General features: G+C 43.3%; 1 protein-coding gene across 9 annotated transcripts in view; it reads right to left on the bottom strand.

Moving 5' to 3' along the window:
- Positions 1–19874, bottom strand: part of PPFIBP2 (PPFIB scaffold protein 2) — a 172549-nt gene that overhangs the window by 29977 nt on the left and 122698 nt on the right. For 6 of the 9 annotated variants that reach the window (XM_083164330.1, XM_083164327.1, XM_083164331.1 and 3 more), the window contains 10 exons: positions 17838–17930; positions 16757–16868; positions 15092–15124; positions 12369–12430; positions 9825–9900; positions 8057–8163; positions 6740–6804; positions 6118–6186; positions 5967–6027; positions 1040–1081 (listed from right to left, as the gene is read on the bottom strand). In XM_083164330.1, the coding sequence (XP_083020456.1) occupies positions 1040–1081; positions 5967–6027; positions 6118–6186; positions 6740–6804; positions 8057–8163; positions 9825–9900; positions 12369–12430; positions 15092–15124; positions 16757–16868; positions 17838–17930 (720 nt within the window). The remainder of the gene's footprint in view (positions 1–1039; positions 1082–5966; positions 6028–6117; positions 6187–6739; positions 6805–8056; positions 8164–9824; positions 9901–12368; positions 12431–15091; positions 15125–16756; positions 16869–17837; positions 17931–19874) is intronic. The other 3 variants (XM_083164335.1, XM_083164328.1, XM_083164329.1) reach the window with 2 other exon arrangements.

Below are 19874 nucleotides of genomic sequence, written 5' to 3'. Positions count from 1 at the left end.
CCCCCCCCAACATTGTAACATATTATAATTCTTGTGTGTGTGTGGTGCACACCACACCGCACACCCGTTTATTCAATACTTACCCTACGAGGCCCTGCATCGGCAACAGCAATGCTGCACAAATCCCGCAAGGCAGCCATTTTCCCAGTGTTTCGTGCAAGCCCAGTAGTGTCTGGGGCAGCGTTGGAACCCTTGATCCCTGTGTACCAGGCCGAGGTTACAGTTTATTGACACGATTACTAACTCTGGGCCTGATTCAGGTCTGGAGGCATTGTGGTAAATGTGGCAGGGTACAGATGCTCAGTACATTGTGCCTGCGCAGGACCTATACTGACCATGTGCAGTAAGGGTCCTATAAGGTCGCTTGTTATGTAGCCGCAGACTACAACCGTTTGGGGATCGGTCATGGTCTCGGTTACCCAAAACGTAGGAGCGTTTCCTGTTTGTGGGAGCGCCGGGACCAGGTTATCCATCTTACAACGGAGATTTCCTGGCCTAGTGACGGAGACGTGGCGGCTGGTCTGTGTTACCTCACGGGTTACTCCGCCAGCCAATGGTGAATCGATGCGGCATCTGCAGGAGCATGCAGGAGGCCTCTACTTATACCACACGCCTCCTGCTGCATTACCCTACATTAGCATCACCTCTGCCTCCAAGTAAGCAGCAGTGATGCTTGCTCTGTCCGAACCTGAATCAGGCCCCCTGAGCTGTGCAGCTGTTGTACAGTTTCGGGCACCCCGGTCCCTAAATCTCTAAGCTAAAAAAAGAATGAAACAAACGCTGCCAGCTACAGACACAAAGGGCATAAATACTATTTGCTGAATTTCGTAGGCTGGAAAAGAAATCGATACGGCGTGTGGAAATGTTGGGGCACACCGCAAGATATTCATTTATGGCACTTGTTATCCTACAGGTCAATCAGTGGTGTCAGCGGGACGATTGGTCGTAGATTGATATTTTGAATAACAAAATGCAAACACCACAAAATGTAAAGAAATAGTAACATAAAACACAACAATGTTTAATAGAGTTAATATACCTCAGGTGTTACAACAGGCTCAGTGATTTCCACATCATCATGCTATGAAGTGTCAGGGAGGGAAATGTCAAGATGCAAAGGAAAAAGTAACAAGAACAACCGGTTAGTATTGTGTGCAAATACAACATGGTGAATTGTTAGACACACTATGGATCCCAGGGCAGCCATCAGCCAGGTACTGTGAGCTCCACGCTGGGACATACGGGTAGATGTATGAAGCCGTGATAACAGTGGAGAAGAGAGCCAGAGGAGGAGTGGCCCATGGCAACCAATCAGCCGCTCTGTATAATGTTATATTATGCAAATTATAGATGTTACTTCAGTGCTGATTGGTTGCCATGGGCCACCGCCTCTGGCTCATATCTCCCTTCATACATCTACCCGTCAGTGGCATTCAACCCTTTTACTCCTCTAGACCTCAGCGGCTGTAGAGGGATCAATGCCCGTTACGGTGCTATCATTTTTACAAATCATTTAAAAGGAGAGATGTGTCCTTTACGGTGAGCACGCAGCCACTGCATAATGGTGGCACTATAGTAATGCAATAAATACAAACATGCCATTAATAGGAATATTGTATTTCCCATAAATATATATTATATGAAATGATCTATAAATGTAAATATACTAAACAAAAAGTAAAATACTGTATATTTGAGGTCACGAGTAAAAGCGTTAGAACAACGCCAGATGTCTTATAATAGATATGTATGATATTTATATTAATAAAGAAAATTGTTATTTATTATAAGGAACACAAAAACCCAATGCTGATAGTGTCTCATACACTGATGAATGGGGAACACACCCAACACACAGAGCTGCCAAACGGTAACGCAGGGGCGTGACGGACATTGATGACGGTGTGGATCCAGGGGAGAACCAGTGAATAAACCACTCATCCAATGACATATGGGTTCCTCCTATGTGTGCATGACCTGAGGCGGGGGGGGGGGGGGGGGGGGAACAGGCATCGTACCCATAACAGGATTGGGAGTTTTTCCCCCAGTGGGGTTAGCCAAGCTGAGTGTCGCTCATTGCCAAAGGTTCTGTAAAATCATTAGGAGAACGTACTCTAAAAACCAGGGTGAATCAAGTAAACTCATTCCAACTTGTAGTGTTACAGGGGCCAAAGTCCAGTAATTTGCCCTAGTCTATCTGCAGGTGTAGGAGGAGCCAGGTAATCAGTGCCAGTGATGGTCAGTGCCAGTGGTGGTCAGTGCCCAATTACTCCATGGAGGACCCTTCACCAGATCGCTTTACGCTGCCCTCCGGAGCTTTCCCTATGCTCAGTGTCAGTGAGGGAGGGTCTCACAAACTGCATGGACCCACGATTTAGGAAGAAGGGGAATATTACATAAGAAATAATGTTAAGGAGCCCATACACGCTCCGATCCCGGCGTGCGTTCTGGGCTGAAATAGCATCCATCACATCACATCACATCGCATTGCATGCCTTGTGCATGCGATGCGATGAAAAGCAAGTATAAAAAGTATGTGCAGCACATACTTTTTGTACTGTGCGATGAGGTGCCGCGGGAGTGCGCACCTCAAAAGCACACATCGCAGCGCCGGGATCGGAGCGTGTATGGGCTCCTTAAGTCAGCACTTTATACTGTAATAAGGAACTCGTATTTATAACTCAAGTATATGACTATCATGTAATGGTAGCACTAATGTAGAAAAGACAGACTGTAGGATACAATCACATGTATTAAAACAGAATTCTGGTCATGCATCAAACTGCAAGCAACAGTCTGTGATCCCACCACCAATAAGGAGTGTATGTATGTGTGTCTGTATGTATGTGTACTGTGTGGTCTGTATGTGTACTGTGTGGTCTGTATGTGTGCTGTGTGTACTGTCTGTATGTCTGTGTGTGTGTGTCTGTATGTATGTGTGTCTGTATGTATGTGTGTCTGTATGTGTGTGTGTGTGTGTGTGTGTGTGTGTATGTATGTATGTATGTATGTATGTATGTATGTGTGTCTGTCTGTATGTATGTGTGTCTGTCTGTATGTATGTATGTGTGTCTGTCTGTATGTGTGTCTGTATGTATGTATGTGTGTCTGTCTGTATGTGTGTCTGTATGTATGTGTGTCTGTATGTATGTGTGTCTGTATGTATGTGTGTCTGTATGTATGTATGTGTGTCTGTATGTATGTGTGTCTGTATGTATGTGTGTCTGTATGTATGTATGTGTGTCTGTATGTATGTGTGTCTGTATGTATGTGTGTCTGTATGTATGTGTGTCTGTATGTATGTGTGTCTGTATGTATGTATGTATGTATGTATGTATGTGTGTCTGTATGTATGTGTGTCTGTATGTATGTATGTGTGTCTGTCTGTATGTGTGTCTGTCTGTATGTGTGTCTGTCTGTATGTGTGTCTGTCTGTCTGTATGTATGTGTGTCTGTATGTATGTGTGTCTGTATGTATGTATGTGTGTCTGTATGTATGTATGTATGTATGTATGTATGTGTGTCTGTATGTGTGTCTGTATGTGTGTCTGTATGTATGTGTGTGTGTATGTATGTGTGTCTGTATGTATGTATGTATGTGTGTCTGTCTGTATGTGTGTCTGTCTGTATGTGTGTCTGTCTGTATGTGTGTCTGTCTGTATGTGTGTCTGTCTGTCTGTATGTGTGTCTGTCTGTATGTATGTGTGTCTGTCTGTATGTATGTGTGTCTGTCTGTATGTGTGTCTGTCTGTCTGTATGTGTGTCTGTCTGTCTGTATGTGTGTCTGTCTGTCTGTATGTATGTGTGTCTGTATGTATGTGTGTCTGTATGTATGTGTGTCTGTATGTATGTATGTGTGTCTGTAGGTATGTATGTATGTGTGTCTGTATGTGTGTCTATGTATGTGTGTCTGTATGTATGTGTGTCTGTATGTGTGTGTGTGTATGTATGTGTGTCTGTATGTATGTATGTGTGTCTGTATGTATGTGTGTCTGTATGTATGTGTGTCTGTATGTATGTGTGTCTGTATGTATGTGTGTCTGTATGTATGTGTGTCTGTATGTATGTGTGTCTGTATGTATGTGTGTATGTATATATGTGTGTATGTATATATGTGTGTCTGTATGTATGTGTGTCTGTATGTGTCTGTGGGTTCTGATCAGAAACGTGCAGTCTCAGTAATCACCTGTAGGACATGACTGAACGGTTTCTTCTGCACACAGGTGCTGGGTCGTTAACGTACATGAGCCATTTTCTGCAGGAACAAATGGCATTGACATATGTGCTAAACCACAGCCGAATAATGTGCAGATGCAGGTTTCTGATTCCTGCACTTTATTCACATTTAGCAGTAAGTAAATGTCATTTGTCCTGAGAAAAAGGCAATGGGTACAGAATTGTCACGTCGACAACTTGTAATAGCTTAATATTGTAATTGCACTTTACAACAAAGATTTCTAAGACTGAGCAGTGCTGCCTTTCCCTTTATTCCTGATGCTCCAGACTAAAGGTTTGTCTATTGTCACCAGTGGTTTTGGGCCGAGTTTCAGAATGTCTCTCTGCCATCTCATCTTGGATGTCTTTCCGCCAACTCAAACTCAATATTTCAAAAACAGAATTACTTATATTCTCGCCAACTAAGAACAGTTACCATCCTGATATCTCCATCACTGTTGACAACTCGACCATCTACCCTACCCCACAAGCTCGTTGCTTAGGGGTCATCCTCGACTCTGACCTGTCCTTTCTTCCCCACATTCAATCTGTCTCCAAATCATGTTACATGCATCTAAAGAACATATCCAAAATACGACCGTATCTCACACAAGACACTACTAAATCTCTTATACATGCACTCATTATATCCCGCATTGATTATTGCAATAGTCTCCTGACTGGTCTTCCCAAGAACAGACTCTCACCACTACAATCCATTTTAAATGCTGCTGCGAGGCTGATCTTCCTTGCAAGACGCTCATCGTCTGCTGATCCGCTCTGCCAGTCCCTCCATTGGTTGCCTGTATATTACCGTATTCAATATAAAACACTTCTACTTGCATATAAAGCTATTAACCATACTGCACCAGCATATATCTCTCTACTTATCACAAAATATCTCCCATTTCGACCACTCCGCTCTGCACAAGATCTGCGTCTCTCTTCTGCACGGATCACTAGCTCCCATTCATTATTACAGGACTTTCATCGGGCTGCTCCCATCCTATGGAATGCCCTTCCACGCACAATAAGACTCTCCAATAGCCTCCAAACATTCAAGCGTTCCCTGAAAACTCACCTCTTCAGGCAAGCCTATAATGTTTAAGTTCTACATGCATAACCCTCTGAGGCACTCATGTATTATATAGCTTCCCTTCTGGACTTGTAACTTGGTGGGACTGCTATGGTATTACTGGTGCCTGTCCTTGTGTTTCCCCCTATATCCCTATAGATTGTAAGCTTGCAGCAGGGCCCTCCTACCTCCAAGTCTGTATGTTGTTACCCAGTTTGTTTTATCACTGTCTACTATTGTAAAGCGCAACGGAATCTGCTGCGCTATACAAGAACCTGTAAATAAATAAATAAATATATATTTGATATATATATGCACATGCTTTGTTATGTGACATGCCGGCCACAAGGGGTCAGACATCTGATTACACTTCAGTGTGGGCACATTAGGAAGCGGTGAAATCAGACATCTGAATAAGAAACTTCATGTTATCCGTGCACTATACAGGGGGTTATCATTTACCTAGTACAGGTTACGTATGTTCACCCATCATGTTTGTCATAATGTAAATAGCTGCACACTACCAACTGCTCTGCACCAATAACCTCTGTTCTATACACTGCCCTCTGGAGAGTAGCCAATCAGAGCGCAGAGCGCACATAATATATAACAGCCTGTGTTCCTTCATACACCTGTATACTTGGCTCTAGAACATTTCACTAACAGATGATTGCACCTTTTCCGTAGGTCCAGTTTGTAAGTCTTCCAGGCTGGTTGAAAGTATCCTGGGCTGAGCTCTGTAAAATGAAGAGAAATGGCTAAAAGTTCCGCTTTCATGGAGTTTCGAGAAGATTATATATTTCTCTGGGCGACACGAAAACGCTCACCTGTTCCTGTACTCCAGGTGCTCTTCTTGCGGTGAGCCGCCATTCTCGTGCAGGCTGTGTGCGCCGTTGCTGCCGATAAATATTAAGTTCTATGGTTTAGGATTTGGACAATTCTCCCCCTGGTCTGACAACAATGACTTCAAAACACCAAAGTCCTATACGCTAACGTATGTCACGTGGTCAGAGAATGCTTTATCTAGAATAATCACTGAAGGATCCATTGAATATTCATTTAAGCTCATCTGCTGTTCAGCACAACCCTGCAGAATGGATCCCCTGTCCTGGTGTTTGCTTACAATGTTCTATGTCACAGTGGTCTGATTACAGAGAACAGCTACGTGTACAGGTATCTTAAACGCTTGTTCTGTAGAGAAAGCGCGGTGCAGTGTAAACTGGAGCTGTATAAACCAGCTATAATCAGAATGTATTGCTGTACTGTCTATTATGTGGTAATAAAGTTGCAGCCATTGTGGCTAATAATTAATAATCACAGATATATTTGCACTGGAGAGCTTACTCCAGTCACAGACATGTGACATAAGAAGATGACATGAGGCCTCACAGATCCATCTCTTAGCTCAGATATAAACACCATCCTTATTCTAGTCCATGGGGTGCTTACCCATTTTCCAGGATATTTTGGGGACGGGACGTCGGCACAGTTGGTGAGGACGGTGTGGAGGAGACCTATGGGAGACACCAAATAATATATCACTTATTGATGCGATTATTCCCTAGGACTAGAGCCGCAGTTATAACATTCTACTGAGGACTGAATAACACATCACAAAATCTATTACAGTATAGTAACCAGGGAAAACATCAAACTAGCAACAACTGAACCGCACTTGTACATCTAAGGTGACAATATGCCATAAAGCACAAAACAATGAATACGCTGGGCCTCATTCACACTAACAGACAAATGTAATGCAGAAGTAAGTACACAAGTGTCTTGTGGCATCTGCATTGTAAGCGTATAGGATGCGAATATAGATTTAAAGCAAAAAAAAAAAAAAAACCACAATAACAACCCCCCCCCATGGCAACTTCTACCCCTGTTTCTCCAAAACAGGTGGTATTTCATACCCTACCATCCATTGGCGAGTGCAGCAAAACGCCGTGTCCGAAGCATGGCAAGTGGTACAACCATACGGTGTCCAAGTTTTGACTAGATGCACTGGAAATTTTGATGAAGTGATTTTGGGGGAGATTCTCTAAGCTAAAAGTGCGGTAAAAACCCAGTTATCGGGGTTTTTACCGCATTTTGGGATGCACTAAGCATACCCCGTAGGGTTACATCGCCAGAAAAATCTGGCGATGCCCCGTAGAAGCCTATGGGCTTCTAACGTGACCTGCCACCGCCCCGCAAGGACCCCCCCTCACCTGTGTCCGGGCAGCACAGAGCTGTGCTGCCCGGACCTGTGACCTCCTCCTCCCTGCACTGATCCTCTTCCGGGTGCAGGGAGGAGGAGGGCCAGCGCCCCCCCAGCAGCAGTAAGGGAGGGAGGGGGGAGCCGTCTGACTCACCGCAAAGGCTCTTAACGCAAAAGCTGTCCTTTGCCAAAATTATCGCATATCTTACAGCATATGCGATAATTATGAATGCGGTAGCCGGCGATAGAGGGCGGTAAGGGGGCGCGGATGTTAGAGCATCCCCTCCTTTGTCTTAGTAATGATAGTCTATGATCTAATCAGAATTGCCTTGCCTGTACAGTCTAATATGATTAGTCAAAATCTCCAGTGCATCTAGCCAAAAATGCTTAGTCAAAATTGCTTAAGCAATCTATGCTAGACAATATTGACTAAGCAGGAGAAAAGACTGGGAGTTTTTTGACTACCTAGTCACAATATCCTGCCAAGATCTCACTGTGTGTACACCCCTATGACTGGGCACCAAATGACAGTGAACACAGCACATGGTATGATGTCACATTACCTCAGAGTTTAGTTGTTCCATAGACTGATTATTCTTTGGAATCAGTTTCTTCATTGTAGCTTCGACTTCATCCTCGTTGCATGCAGACAGAATTCTTTCAGAAGAGCCTTAAATGAAAGGACACCAATAATGTCATTCCAACACCAAGGCACACAGAGACTCATCGCAGCGATCCCAGAGGTTGGTTTGTTCTTTGTTTTACATGGTGAGAACCTAGAACTTTTAGTGCCATGACCTGTTTTATACCAGATAATTAATTGTTCTCAGTAGAACATGTTTCCAGATTAGAGACTTTCAATGAATGTAAATAATCCCATATTGAATACCCCCTATAATATCTACAACACAGGTCACGTCTGATGCTCCAGCTGCTGTGGAACTATATATCCCAGAATGCCCTGACACTGTTTAGCAGGCCAATAGTGACAAAGTGTGGCAGGGAATGCTGGAATGTGTAGTTCCTCCGCAGCTTGTAGCCTACCCCTATTACACAAGCTTCATAGTGAATGGGTGTACCTATGTAATACTGCGATAGTGTGTACAACACAATGCAAACTACTGTACAGTCTACACAATCTGTCAGACCAGGCAGACAATAAACAGGCTTCATCAGGCGAGGGAATAGGGCACAAAGTGATATGTATAGACAGCAATGCTATTCATATATTAATATATAAAAAAGGCTTGTTATTTCATATGTTGTACACAAAGTTGCCAGCTACAACAAACATTAAAATAGGCATGTCCAAACTGTGGCCCTCCAGCTGTTGTGAAACTACACATCCCAGCATGCCTTGCCACAGTGTTAGCAATCCCTAATAGCAAAACTGTGGCAAGGCATGATGGGACTTGTAGTTTCACAACAGCCGGAGGGCCATCGTTTGGACATGCCTGCATTAGAAGGTAGATTCTCATACGCAGCCTTAATAGATCAAGCAACTATAAAGTTATCATTTCTTCCCAGATAGCAACAAATAGTAAACACATGCAAGAACAATGGAACTGCAGGCACTGTCCCCAGCTATAAAGCTCTGAGCTTGCCGGAACGGCGCTTGGAAAGTACGCTAGGGATCACCAGTCCGAGACTTGGAGGAGAGTTAGCAAAGCTGGAATCACTGAGCTGTGTGTGTGATCGGTGCTCAGTAAACAGAGACGGACTTCTGTGTTGTGCCTATAGGATTAGTACTATAGGACGGATTCAGGTACCAAATGTATGCTGCCTAATGAGCGAACCTGAATCAGGCCCTATATACAATCTACTAGTTTAGCAGCAAAAACCAATGATCTTATTATCTGAACTACCATTATTTATGGTACATGAATATATTTTAGTATTAGACCCAACACTAGTAGAGATACGGTCTTAAAATCGGGGTCTCCAAGACCAAAGCGTAAGCCAAGCAATCCCTAAAGCGGTGGTATCACCCCGTAGTTAGCCGTTTCTGACAGCTGAGGCCTGTGAAGAAGGAATATTGTTCACTTCTATAAGTTTTAGGAATGTAAACAAGGGAAGTCTCTACGCAACGCGTTTTGCATCGCTCCTAGGGAAAAGCAGACGTGGCACCATGCAAGAAGCTGCAAACAATCCTATGGCTCACAGTTCAAATTACAGCACTGTCCTGAAGTGATTATAAGTGTTGTATAATTGGTGGATAAGGGGACACCAAGAAACTTTTACAAGCATCCTACAGTATGTCACATGAATTGTAGAGGAACAGTACCGTACAAGTACAATACACGTGCAGTGACTGCACAAGGAATACTTTACCATGTGTCGCCATCACAAAGTTCTTCACCCGTCTATATTGGTTTAAAAGCAACGTAAGTTCCTCTATTCGAAGGTCCTAAAAAGTAAATATGAAACTCAGTAGGATGATACAACATTGTTGCGGCAAACAATCCAGTACACATTTATCCGAATGACAGCAAATCCAAACTAAATAAATAGGGGGTCGACTGGTGTTTTATCTAGTGGGGGTTTGGTTCCTATGTTGTCTGTTATGTTATTGGAATACAAGGGTCAGGCCATTGATGGGGTTTGGCTGTATCAGCTTTACATTAGTGAAGTGGAGAATGCAGCTGTATTTATAACCAAGGTGTGTACACAAAGGAAACTGCACATATCCACATGCAATAAAGGTGTATGGATCTATGGGACACACAAATGCCTATTGTTCAGTTTGTCTTCAGACCCGCCATTGTCACCATTGTCCAATTGCACCCCCCCAGTCCCTGGTGGAAGGGACAGATCAGTCATATCTCCAGGCACGTACAATATTGCTTTCACTAAACTACTGTATGCCAACCATTTCCATTCCGTTATGCCCATCCCCTTCTGCCGCTAGTGGAGATGTAACTGACCTGCGTAAGACTCTTCCCCCAAAGTTGTCTTTGTTGGGCTCTGTAGCAAGAGTAAAATGTAATGTGTATTATGTTTAAAACAAAGAGTGTGACATCTATGGTCCTGTAAGGAGGGGAAATCAGCCACAGAAGCAATATCAATGGCTTTCAAACAGGCAGGGGAGGAGAGGTGCCCCCTTTGGGAGCAGGAGCCCGGTGGCAGATGACTCCATTGTCTCCCAGAGTTACGCCTCTGGCACCGAGGGCCAACACCTCCACTTTTTTTTGAAGCTTTAGCAAATTTAACCATGAGTACAAATTGGCATTTATTTGTTAGTGCCTATTCCACTATAATACGACATAGTAAACTGAACTTCTACAGCAAATTGATTCCAGTGCTTTGTGCTGTCAGCTTATTGCTGAAATGTTTCCATGGGACGGTTTGTGCCGAAAAGTCTTTCCTCGCTCGCAGTCTGCCAAACGCACAATGCAACAAAACAGTCACTTAGTCTTCCCCTCTCTCGCACACAGCGCATGCTGACTTCTTGTGAATAGACGGCCTGATTCTGTTTTTGAAGTAAAGCAATAAAAGTAGGAAACAATTTAATAGGGTGAGAGATTCAGAAAGTGAGAGATTTGGTAAGAAATCTCCAGTTTTTTTAAAGCGGCAATCATTTACCCTGCAAAACCAGTGTGATTTTGAAGTGTAAATGATCGCTGCTTTAAAAAAAAAAAAAAAAAAAAACAGCACATCAATTTCTTACCAAATCTTTCACTTTCTGAATCTCTCATCCTTTTAAAATTTCACTCATTGTGTCCTGAACAATGTTTCACTTGCAAAGGGAGTAAATACATCTATATATTTTTTTTCTGTGCAGGGTAAATAATGGCTGCTTTCGCATGTAGCCCACAAATGCTGGACAACTTTATTTTAACACTGCAATTTAGATTCCAGTTTTGGACACCTCACACTAAAATCTAACACACTCTGCAAATATTACATCTGCCCCTACTGCAGCGCAGCATGGTTTTGAACAGTTTTTTATTTTGTTTTAAAATCAGAATCAGGCCCAGAGACAGAGGCAGAATTAGAGGCGGACAGTGCATCGTACCAGGACCCGTCTCTGTGAAGGGTTTGATCGCATTACAGTGAGACACACCGACTAATTATATGCTGCTGCCACCCATCCATGATCCACGCTGTGTGCCTGCAGTCCTGCAGAAATGGAGAGCAGCTGCTTGAGCTGGCAGCTGTCTGTCTAAGTGCAGTCCAGCAGGAGTGAAAGGAGGGGCCACCATGCGTGCACTGCAGTTCTGGGCCCAGGTAAGAATATTGTAATACTATAGATTTGTCAGCCACTTGCTGTCACCCTTTCCCTGACATCACTATCTTCCTGCCACTGCTGCCACCTTCCCCCTGGTGTCACCCTCTCCCTCGAATTACCCTCTCCCGGGCAGCCTCTTCCTAGCGTTACCTTCTCAGTCACCCTCTGCCTTTCTCCTACTGCCACCACTCGCTGCCTCTCTCAGGCATCCTGTCACCCACATCACTGTCTCTCCCTGTCACCCACCCATTGGCATCACTCACTGTCTCTCCCTGTCACCATCTCCCTCTCTCAATCACCCAATACCTTCTTATGAACGTGGGGCCCAAGCATGTTTTTGCACCTGGTTTCCCCACTCAAAAGATTTGAAATCAGTAAATTCATTAGCAGTGAATGCTGTCACTGAGGTAGAAGGCCGTAAGTCTCCATGTACACAGAGTAGTTCCATAATGACATCAGCTGAGGGAACTTATAGGGCAGCATGTAGAATGGCCGACCCGGGTTCATGCTGAAAGCGCGGGATCGAGATATTGGGTCTGACCTGGCTTTGTAATGTAAAAGGGGTACTGCGAATACCAAAAGGAACAGTGGTGCCCTAGGCAGGAGTGTGGGTGGCCTATACTGGAATACAGGCCTAGTGCAGTCACCTTTTCTTCATTTGCAGCCAGCAAAGTCTCCATTCCCAATTGTAGTCGCTGCACTTCATGATCTGTAGGTCAGAAAGGTGAAGACTTGTTATTACGATTGCATTTTTCATAAGACAGATTGTTAAAAACAAAACAAACAACAACAATTAAACAAACAATCATACAATACAGTAATTGGATTTGCTGAAATCATGGATTTGTAAGGCAAAAAAGCAGTGAAATTAAATCCAATAAAAGAAGTGAGCATTGCCATCCGCTGTTCTATAGAATACAGTAAAACAAGATCTTTGTTGTGTTCTCTCCCAGCAAGTGGCCCGAATCTTAAGTGTTCATGTATAGGTGAGACAGACAGGTGTATTACAGGTCACCTCCCTTCCAGTAAACTTGCTCCGGAGACAAATTTAGGTTGTGGCGGGTGCAGAATGACACTGGAATCATTAGAAAGATTGGTACTTGTGAGTTATCTGGGCTGCCGATTTTTTGATTGTATGCCTTAAGTTAAGGCATACAATCAGATGCGATGCGATATCGCATCGCATCGCATGCGATGACCCGATTTTTCCATAGGAATCAATGTTTTAACATGGATTTCAATGGGAAAAAGGGGTCCTTTTCATACCCCTACTATCCAAGTGGGCATGGAGTTGGATATAAACCTGTGGCGAGCGTAGCGAGCCACCGAGCCCGAAGCGTGGCGAGCCCCGCGAGGGGCCGGTATTCTGTGTCCGCTCGCCACGCTTCGGGCTCGGTGGCTCGCTACGCTCGCCACAGGTTTATATCCAACTCCATGCCCACTTGGATAGTAGGGGTATGAAAAGGACCCCTTTTTCCCATTGAATTCCATGTTAAAATGGACTCAGTCCATTTTAACATTGATTCCTATGGAAAAATCGGGTCATCGCATCGCATCCGATGGTCGCATGCGATGCGATGCGATGTGCCCGATCCGACCCGATTTAGAAATCGGCAGCCCGGATAACTCACAAGTACCGAAAGATTAAGCGCTCATTTGTGACTTTCGGAGCTTCCAATCAAGCCAAAGAAATGATGTTAGACAAAGTAGTGTCTGTCTCCTACAAATATGCCTATGTATAGCAGGCTTCATTCTGATTTGGTAAAGCTACTGCGGGCCGTCGCGTCGTTCCACGGGGGTGAACAGGGGATCCGGGGCCGCCGCCAGTCACCTCCATCCAGGGGAGGGGCTGCTCCAAACTACCACCCTCCAGTGGCTGGCGCCCTAGGCAAATGCCTAGAGCTGCCTAGTGGTGGCGCCGGCCCTGTCTGGGGCGCATGACCAGCAGTTTGCAGAGCCACTGGTCATACCCCAACAGCAGCAAAAATGTGATGTGGCCTCGCAAGTATAGGCCACGCCCCTTCCCGCTAGGCCATTCCCCCAAAATTTTGCATCCAGCTCTTCTAATGTTGGGAGGTATGCATGTAGCCCACAAATATTACATAGCTTTATTTTTACGCTGCCATGTAGATTTCAGTTTGGACAAACCCCTCCCAAATCTGGTATCCCTCCACCCGCAGTTCACCATGGTTCTGCCCCAAATCAGAAGCAGGCCCAGAGAACAGCCAATCACAGACCGAGAATATTAGTCCTATGCCTCTGGCCACAGAGAGTAGGGAGATGATGCGTAGTAGAAGCGCACAGGGAAGGAGAAGATGTTACCCCATGTGCGGAGCTGTAGACGTGATTCACACGTGTTCCAATCTGCTACTGTACCATGAACTCCAGATAGAAGACAAAATAAAATGGCTTAAATATGCTCCCAGGAACAGACTGTGTGACCGAGCAACATATACATATTACTCCACGCTACACTGTCCTTCACACAGCCCTGGCCCAAAAGGTGCAAGTAGGTGAACTAAAAACATTCCCCCCCCCCCCGACCCCTCACACACACCATTAACCTGTCAGATCTGTATTACAGAGACGGGGGAACCCAGGGAAAGTCTGCTGTATGGTGCAACCCTCAGATACCTCAGAGTTCCAGGACCAATATTAATCAGAATGCAAACCAGTACAACGTTAACGCAGTTCCCTTCACAAAAACACAGATATACTGGTCCTGGAAATCCCGAGGCTGCTCAGATACCCAACATATCACATATTGGGTATACTAGGCGATAGTAGCCGGTCAGGGGGTACTAATGTCAAAAATATCTTCATTCTTTAGATCATCATCATCCTCAGGGACTGTAGACCAGAACCTGCTTATCCAATACCAATATCTGTATACACGCCAGCTGATTAGTAGGTGATTATATATAACCCAAGCACACCAGATTTGCAGCCTTATTGATTATTCTAGATCAGTGGTTCTCAAACTCAGTCCTCGGGACCCCACACAGTTCACATTTTCCAGGGCACCAGACAGGTGCACTCATTACTGACTGACACATTTTAAAAGAGCCACAGGTGGAGCTAATTATTTCACTTGATTCTGTGAGGAGACCTGCATAACATGCACTGTGTGGGGTCCTGAGGACCGACTTTGAGAACCTGTGGTCTAGATGATTAAAACCAAATACATCAATACACCAAGGCTTAATAAAGTGATTTTGCAGAATAAGGGGAGGAGACTGTGTAGGAAGCATGTTAATGTTAGCGGTCTGTTCACTGCTAGTACATTGCAATCAGTGACATAGAACAGAAGTTATTGCAACAATGTAGCATTATAGACAACGGACAAGAATGAAAAAGGACAATGGCTTACGTTTCTCTTTTATCCTCCTCCTAAATACTTCTTCTATGTGATGGGAAAAGGTAAAGAAATCAAAATAATGCAAAGTTACATACTTATGTAAAATATGCATTGTTTAGTCTTATGAGAATAATGGTGATTGTATGCCTCAGTTCACATTTGGGGTGTTACAGTCAATACCCCCCTATCTTTGATATATTCCGTCTCCCATGTAGTGCTGCCGAAAACACTAGATCAACTGTTATTGCGGGTATGGAGAGAAACACAGAGCAGGTGGCATCTGGACTATGGGTCGACAGGTATTCGTTGACATTTATTATAGGTTGACACAAGCGAGAGGTCGGTATGGTCCACATAGGATGAGGAGTGAAGTGAGCCATTCAAGGGTATGCGGTAAACTAATTGGGGGTCCGCATGCTCAAATATACAAACGGACATAAAAAAACGCCCAAAATTTATGTGTCAAGCATTTCCGTGTTGACCCTTTGCCATGTCGACATTTTTGCCATCTCAACCTTGTACATGTCAACATTTTGGGGTTGATCTATACCAGAGATGGCTAAACTGGTCCTACCAACAGGCCATGTTTTCCAGACCACCTGGCTGGTGCACAGGTGCAGTCATTACTAACTGTCACATTTTCAAACCTGTTGCCTAACAGAAACATTCTACCGATCCACAGCTGGCCAGGAAATCTTGAGCTGTTGGTAGATCTTGAGGACCAGTTTGGCCACCTCTGATCTAGACACTCTTGATTTAATTATTGTCGAGCCCATGAGCCACACCCCAGCATATACCAATTTCTTATTCCCAGAGGAACTTAAAGATAGGTCCAATGATCAGAGGCAGATCTATAGAGGATGCAGCAGCTAAAGACCCAGGAGGAGAGCCGGACCTGGCAATGACAAGTCACCCTACCTCTAAGGCCCACACAGCAGTAAGAGGTTCCCAAGAGGTTTCTGGTCCTGCTTCACTCAGAGCAGGTTCTGTACAGATATTTTTGCAATAAATTGTCCTGCCCCTGCTTAGATCTGATTAATGGTGGTATTTGGTGTTGACACATTGGAACCTAAACCAGGTCACACTGCCAGGACTGTGGAGAATGGGACCACACTCATTGATTTATATGGGGAATCTAGGACCTTTAGTTTACGTGTAGTTCTGTGAATGATCTGTTTAGGAGTACTTGAACTTTATAGAACTTTCTAGAATCCAGACAATGGCTTAATAAACTAGTCCTAGTGAGTTTAGTGCAGGCATGTCCAACCTTGGCCCTCCAGCTGTTGTGAAACTACAAGTCCCCTCATGCCACAGTTTTGCTATTAGGGAATGCTAAAACGATTGCAATGCATGCTGGGATGTGTAGTTTCACAACAGCTGGACCATGGTTGGGCATGCCTGGTTTAGAGCTTTCCCTGTCTCAGTTTGTACGATATAGTGGCCTAATCAGATTTTAACACCATGCAGCTAATCAGGGAGGGGGTAGATTTAAATTCTGAAGGGTAAAATTTAGATTTTAAAATTTAGATAGGATAGACATGATGCATCGCTACAGCTACTGAAGCCAATCATCATGTATAAAATCTTATTAGATACAGGGTGCTGCAATCGAATTAGATGCAAGGCGCTAAAATGTACACTACTATACAGAATGGGACAAGATAGAACCCTCATCACCTCTCTCTGAAGACTCATTTTGTGCAGTGGTTCTGGAGGAGATTTGGCTTTGCAGGCGAGATATTTCAGCATCTTTCAGTGCCAGCTTCTCCTGCAGTTGTGCAATTTCAGCCTGGAAAACAGAGATAAATATGGAATAAAAATAAATTCAATATAAAGAGAGGACGCTTGTGCCATAAGATAAGGCAGACAGTGGGGCTATATTAGGAAGGGCACAAGTTGGTATCGCACAGAACATTTGCCTAAAATAAAAATGAATAAATATTCATAAGAGAAAGTGCTGTGTACTTTAAGAAGATTTTGTCCTTTACAAATCGTATTGTCTACATGCTAGATATTAATAAATCACCATCAGCTAACAAAATGTGTAAATGCAGAAATGTCTCTGTACCGGTTGTTGTAAAAAAAATTAAAAAAAAATTAACCCTTTGCAGTCCAAATTTTTTGTTTGCACTTCATATAGTCTGGTTTAAATGTTTAAATTAATTGTAATTTTTTTTTTTATATTCAAAGATGGTCTACATTGAATCTTATTACCTGATGTTATTAATTGATGTTAGTGTTCTTATTTTAAAGTGGCTCACCACCGGACCTGCTACTAGCGCTAGGGCTGTTGAGCATGACTAGACGTTGCACCGGAAAGGGTTAATTCAAATCAAATCTGGGGTCTTTCCAATGCACCCAATAAGGGGAGCCATACAGACTCTATTAAGTCTTAGGCGTGCTTACAATATTTGTGTGGGTCCTAGAACCGCTCCCACCACGCTCTACCAACTAACGGAGTGTATGAACGCACACACACACACACACACACACACACATAAGAATACTGGGACCAGAGAAGAGAACCATTTACTTTGGAGTTTATACTCCCTTAATGATTACGCAACACCCGCCAGCACTCCCTACTGGTAGGTGGACAAATAAACCGTTTTGGAGATGCTCGGACAGATAGTGGACAAGTCGCTGCGCTAGACTTTGAAGTAAGAAAAGTCTAGAAGGTTCGATACCCCTACCCCTTGGCAGCTAGTAGCTATACAACTTCTGTACTAAATACAAATAGATCTGATTTCCCGCTCACTTTTGTTGCTTTTAGTTTCCATTCATATTGTGCCCTCTCATTTTCCAGTTCCTCCACTTTAATTTTTAGACTTTTGAGTTCCTGTAGCAGCGCCTGTGAACAAGACCAAGAGATATATTCCATGAGTAACCGGCGGCAGCACATGTAAACGCACACACTGATAATATAGGCAGATCAACCTCATGCAGAAAACATTCAGCCAGCACTAAATGGTTAACGCAATTTCAGAGCCGGCCTGTCCACACTGGAGTCTGATGTTATTCAACGACGAGACATTCCAACCAACTTCAACCATAAATACCTGAGAAGTGACAGGGTGTCAGCAAGTCGGTATACAGCTCCAGGCAAACAAGTATTTTTGTTATGTTGCTTTCAATGTAAAGGAGTAATTTCGTCTATCGAGTGGCCTCTAGTGGTCACTGGTGGTATTTCACATCAAAAAAGGAGAGGAGGATTTTGCTTTTTATATATAGTGATACTCTACTGGAGTATTTGGATTCCATGGCTAACTACTCTTAAAACCATCTTATGGTGCAGATTCCTGAGAACTGTAAACCGGCTATTGCTATACACAGATTACATTTGATCTGCCATAAATATATTTCATTATTTATACGATCTCTGAAATCACAGAGGATACACCGAGGCCTGATCACTGCTGGTAAATACAAATAAAAACCCTCAAAAAGAGCGGAGTGTTTATACTTGCTTTTCGATAGACTTTTGGTTATTGCTTATTCTAGATCTTTTTTTATTTAAAAAAACTCAAACCTTAAAAAAAGGGGGAGGTACTACAGCACTTGAACACCAATCAAAATGGACTTCGGTTATTTAGACAAATATAACACACTAGTAAGCCCATTCGAAGCTAATCGGCTACTTTCTGTGTTTGCATGTGTGAGAGATAGATAGATTTATAAATATATAGACAGATAAATATATTTGTTCAATAAAAAAATTGGATTATTTCATGAATCAAAATATAATATATAATAAACCCAAAGTAATTGGCACTTATAACAAGTGTACATAAGTGACAATAAGCTTTGAAGCAAACCTCTGATGCAGTTATTCTAGCAGAGCAATGAAACGCGTTAGGATGTCCAATGATTGGATCGGATGTACTGATTAGATATAGGAAATAACCCTCAACTGGATCCTACTTATTTTGTTCTCTGTATCTGAGTGCATCTATTGGAACCGAATAAATTTCAAGGTTTAATAAATGATCTTTTTTATTTGGCTAAATAATAGAAGCCACTTTTGAGTGTGTTCAAGTACGATCATGTCTTTGTCGTTGCATTTGTTAGTTTCATATGAGAATTCAGCATTTGAAAACACTGGACATATTTAAAAGGGGTCAGAGGTGAGGGTTGCCAGACGATTGGGGATGTTCTTTTTAAAGCGGCAATCATTTACCAGCGGAAAACCTTGCCTTGTAAATCATTGCTGCTTTCAACAAAAGTCTGATATAGTCTGCACCACCGGCCAACTCTTTGCATCCGCCTCCAATAATCTATTGCAAAACAACAATTCATTTTAAAAACCTTTTTTTGGTGTTTGTTCTCCTTGTGGCAAATCACAAATGAATGGATCAAACAGCATTTGGGAAAACACAATACGAGCACATACAAGTAATATTGTAAGTGGGTGAAGGGTCACCGGAAAAAACAGTCTCCACTCTCAAAAACATTCAGTACGGAATACATGCTCGGCTCTAGCATCAAAACACAGGATCCCAACCAGTAAGGACAGGAACAGGATTTAACAGATCTAGACAAGGGTCTTGCAAAATAATGTAGACAATGATCTCAGATCTCCCAAACAACTCCGATAAGAATGAGTGTAAATAATCTTGACGTAGGTTGACCACAAGAAAATGTGAGTTCTTAACCCTTGAAATGACCTGTTAATACCCCAGAAACACACGATTGTTGCAGTAGGACAGTTGGGCAGAACCAAACTTTCTCAGCAAGATCTGTGGGTTTGCAATCATAGCTTTCATGGTTGCAAAAGAAGGGCAGTTACTCTAGATCT

The sequence above is a fragment of the Crinia signifera genome, chromosome 11, assembly GCF_055691185.1.
Source record: "Crinia signifera chromosome 11, ASM5569118v1, whole genome shotgun sequence".
In the NCBI taxonomy this organism is placed as follows: Eukaryota; Metazoa; Chordata; class Amphibia; order Anura; family Myobatrachidae; genus Crinia; species Crinia signifera.
Note: the sequence above shows the minus strand (reverse complement) of the source record. Positions and strands in the feature narration are given on the sequence as shown.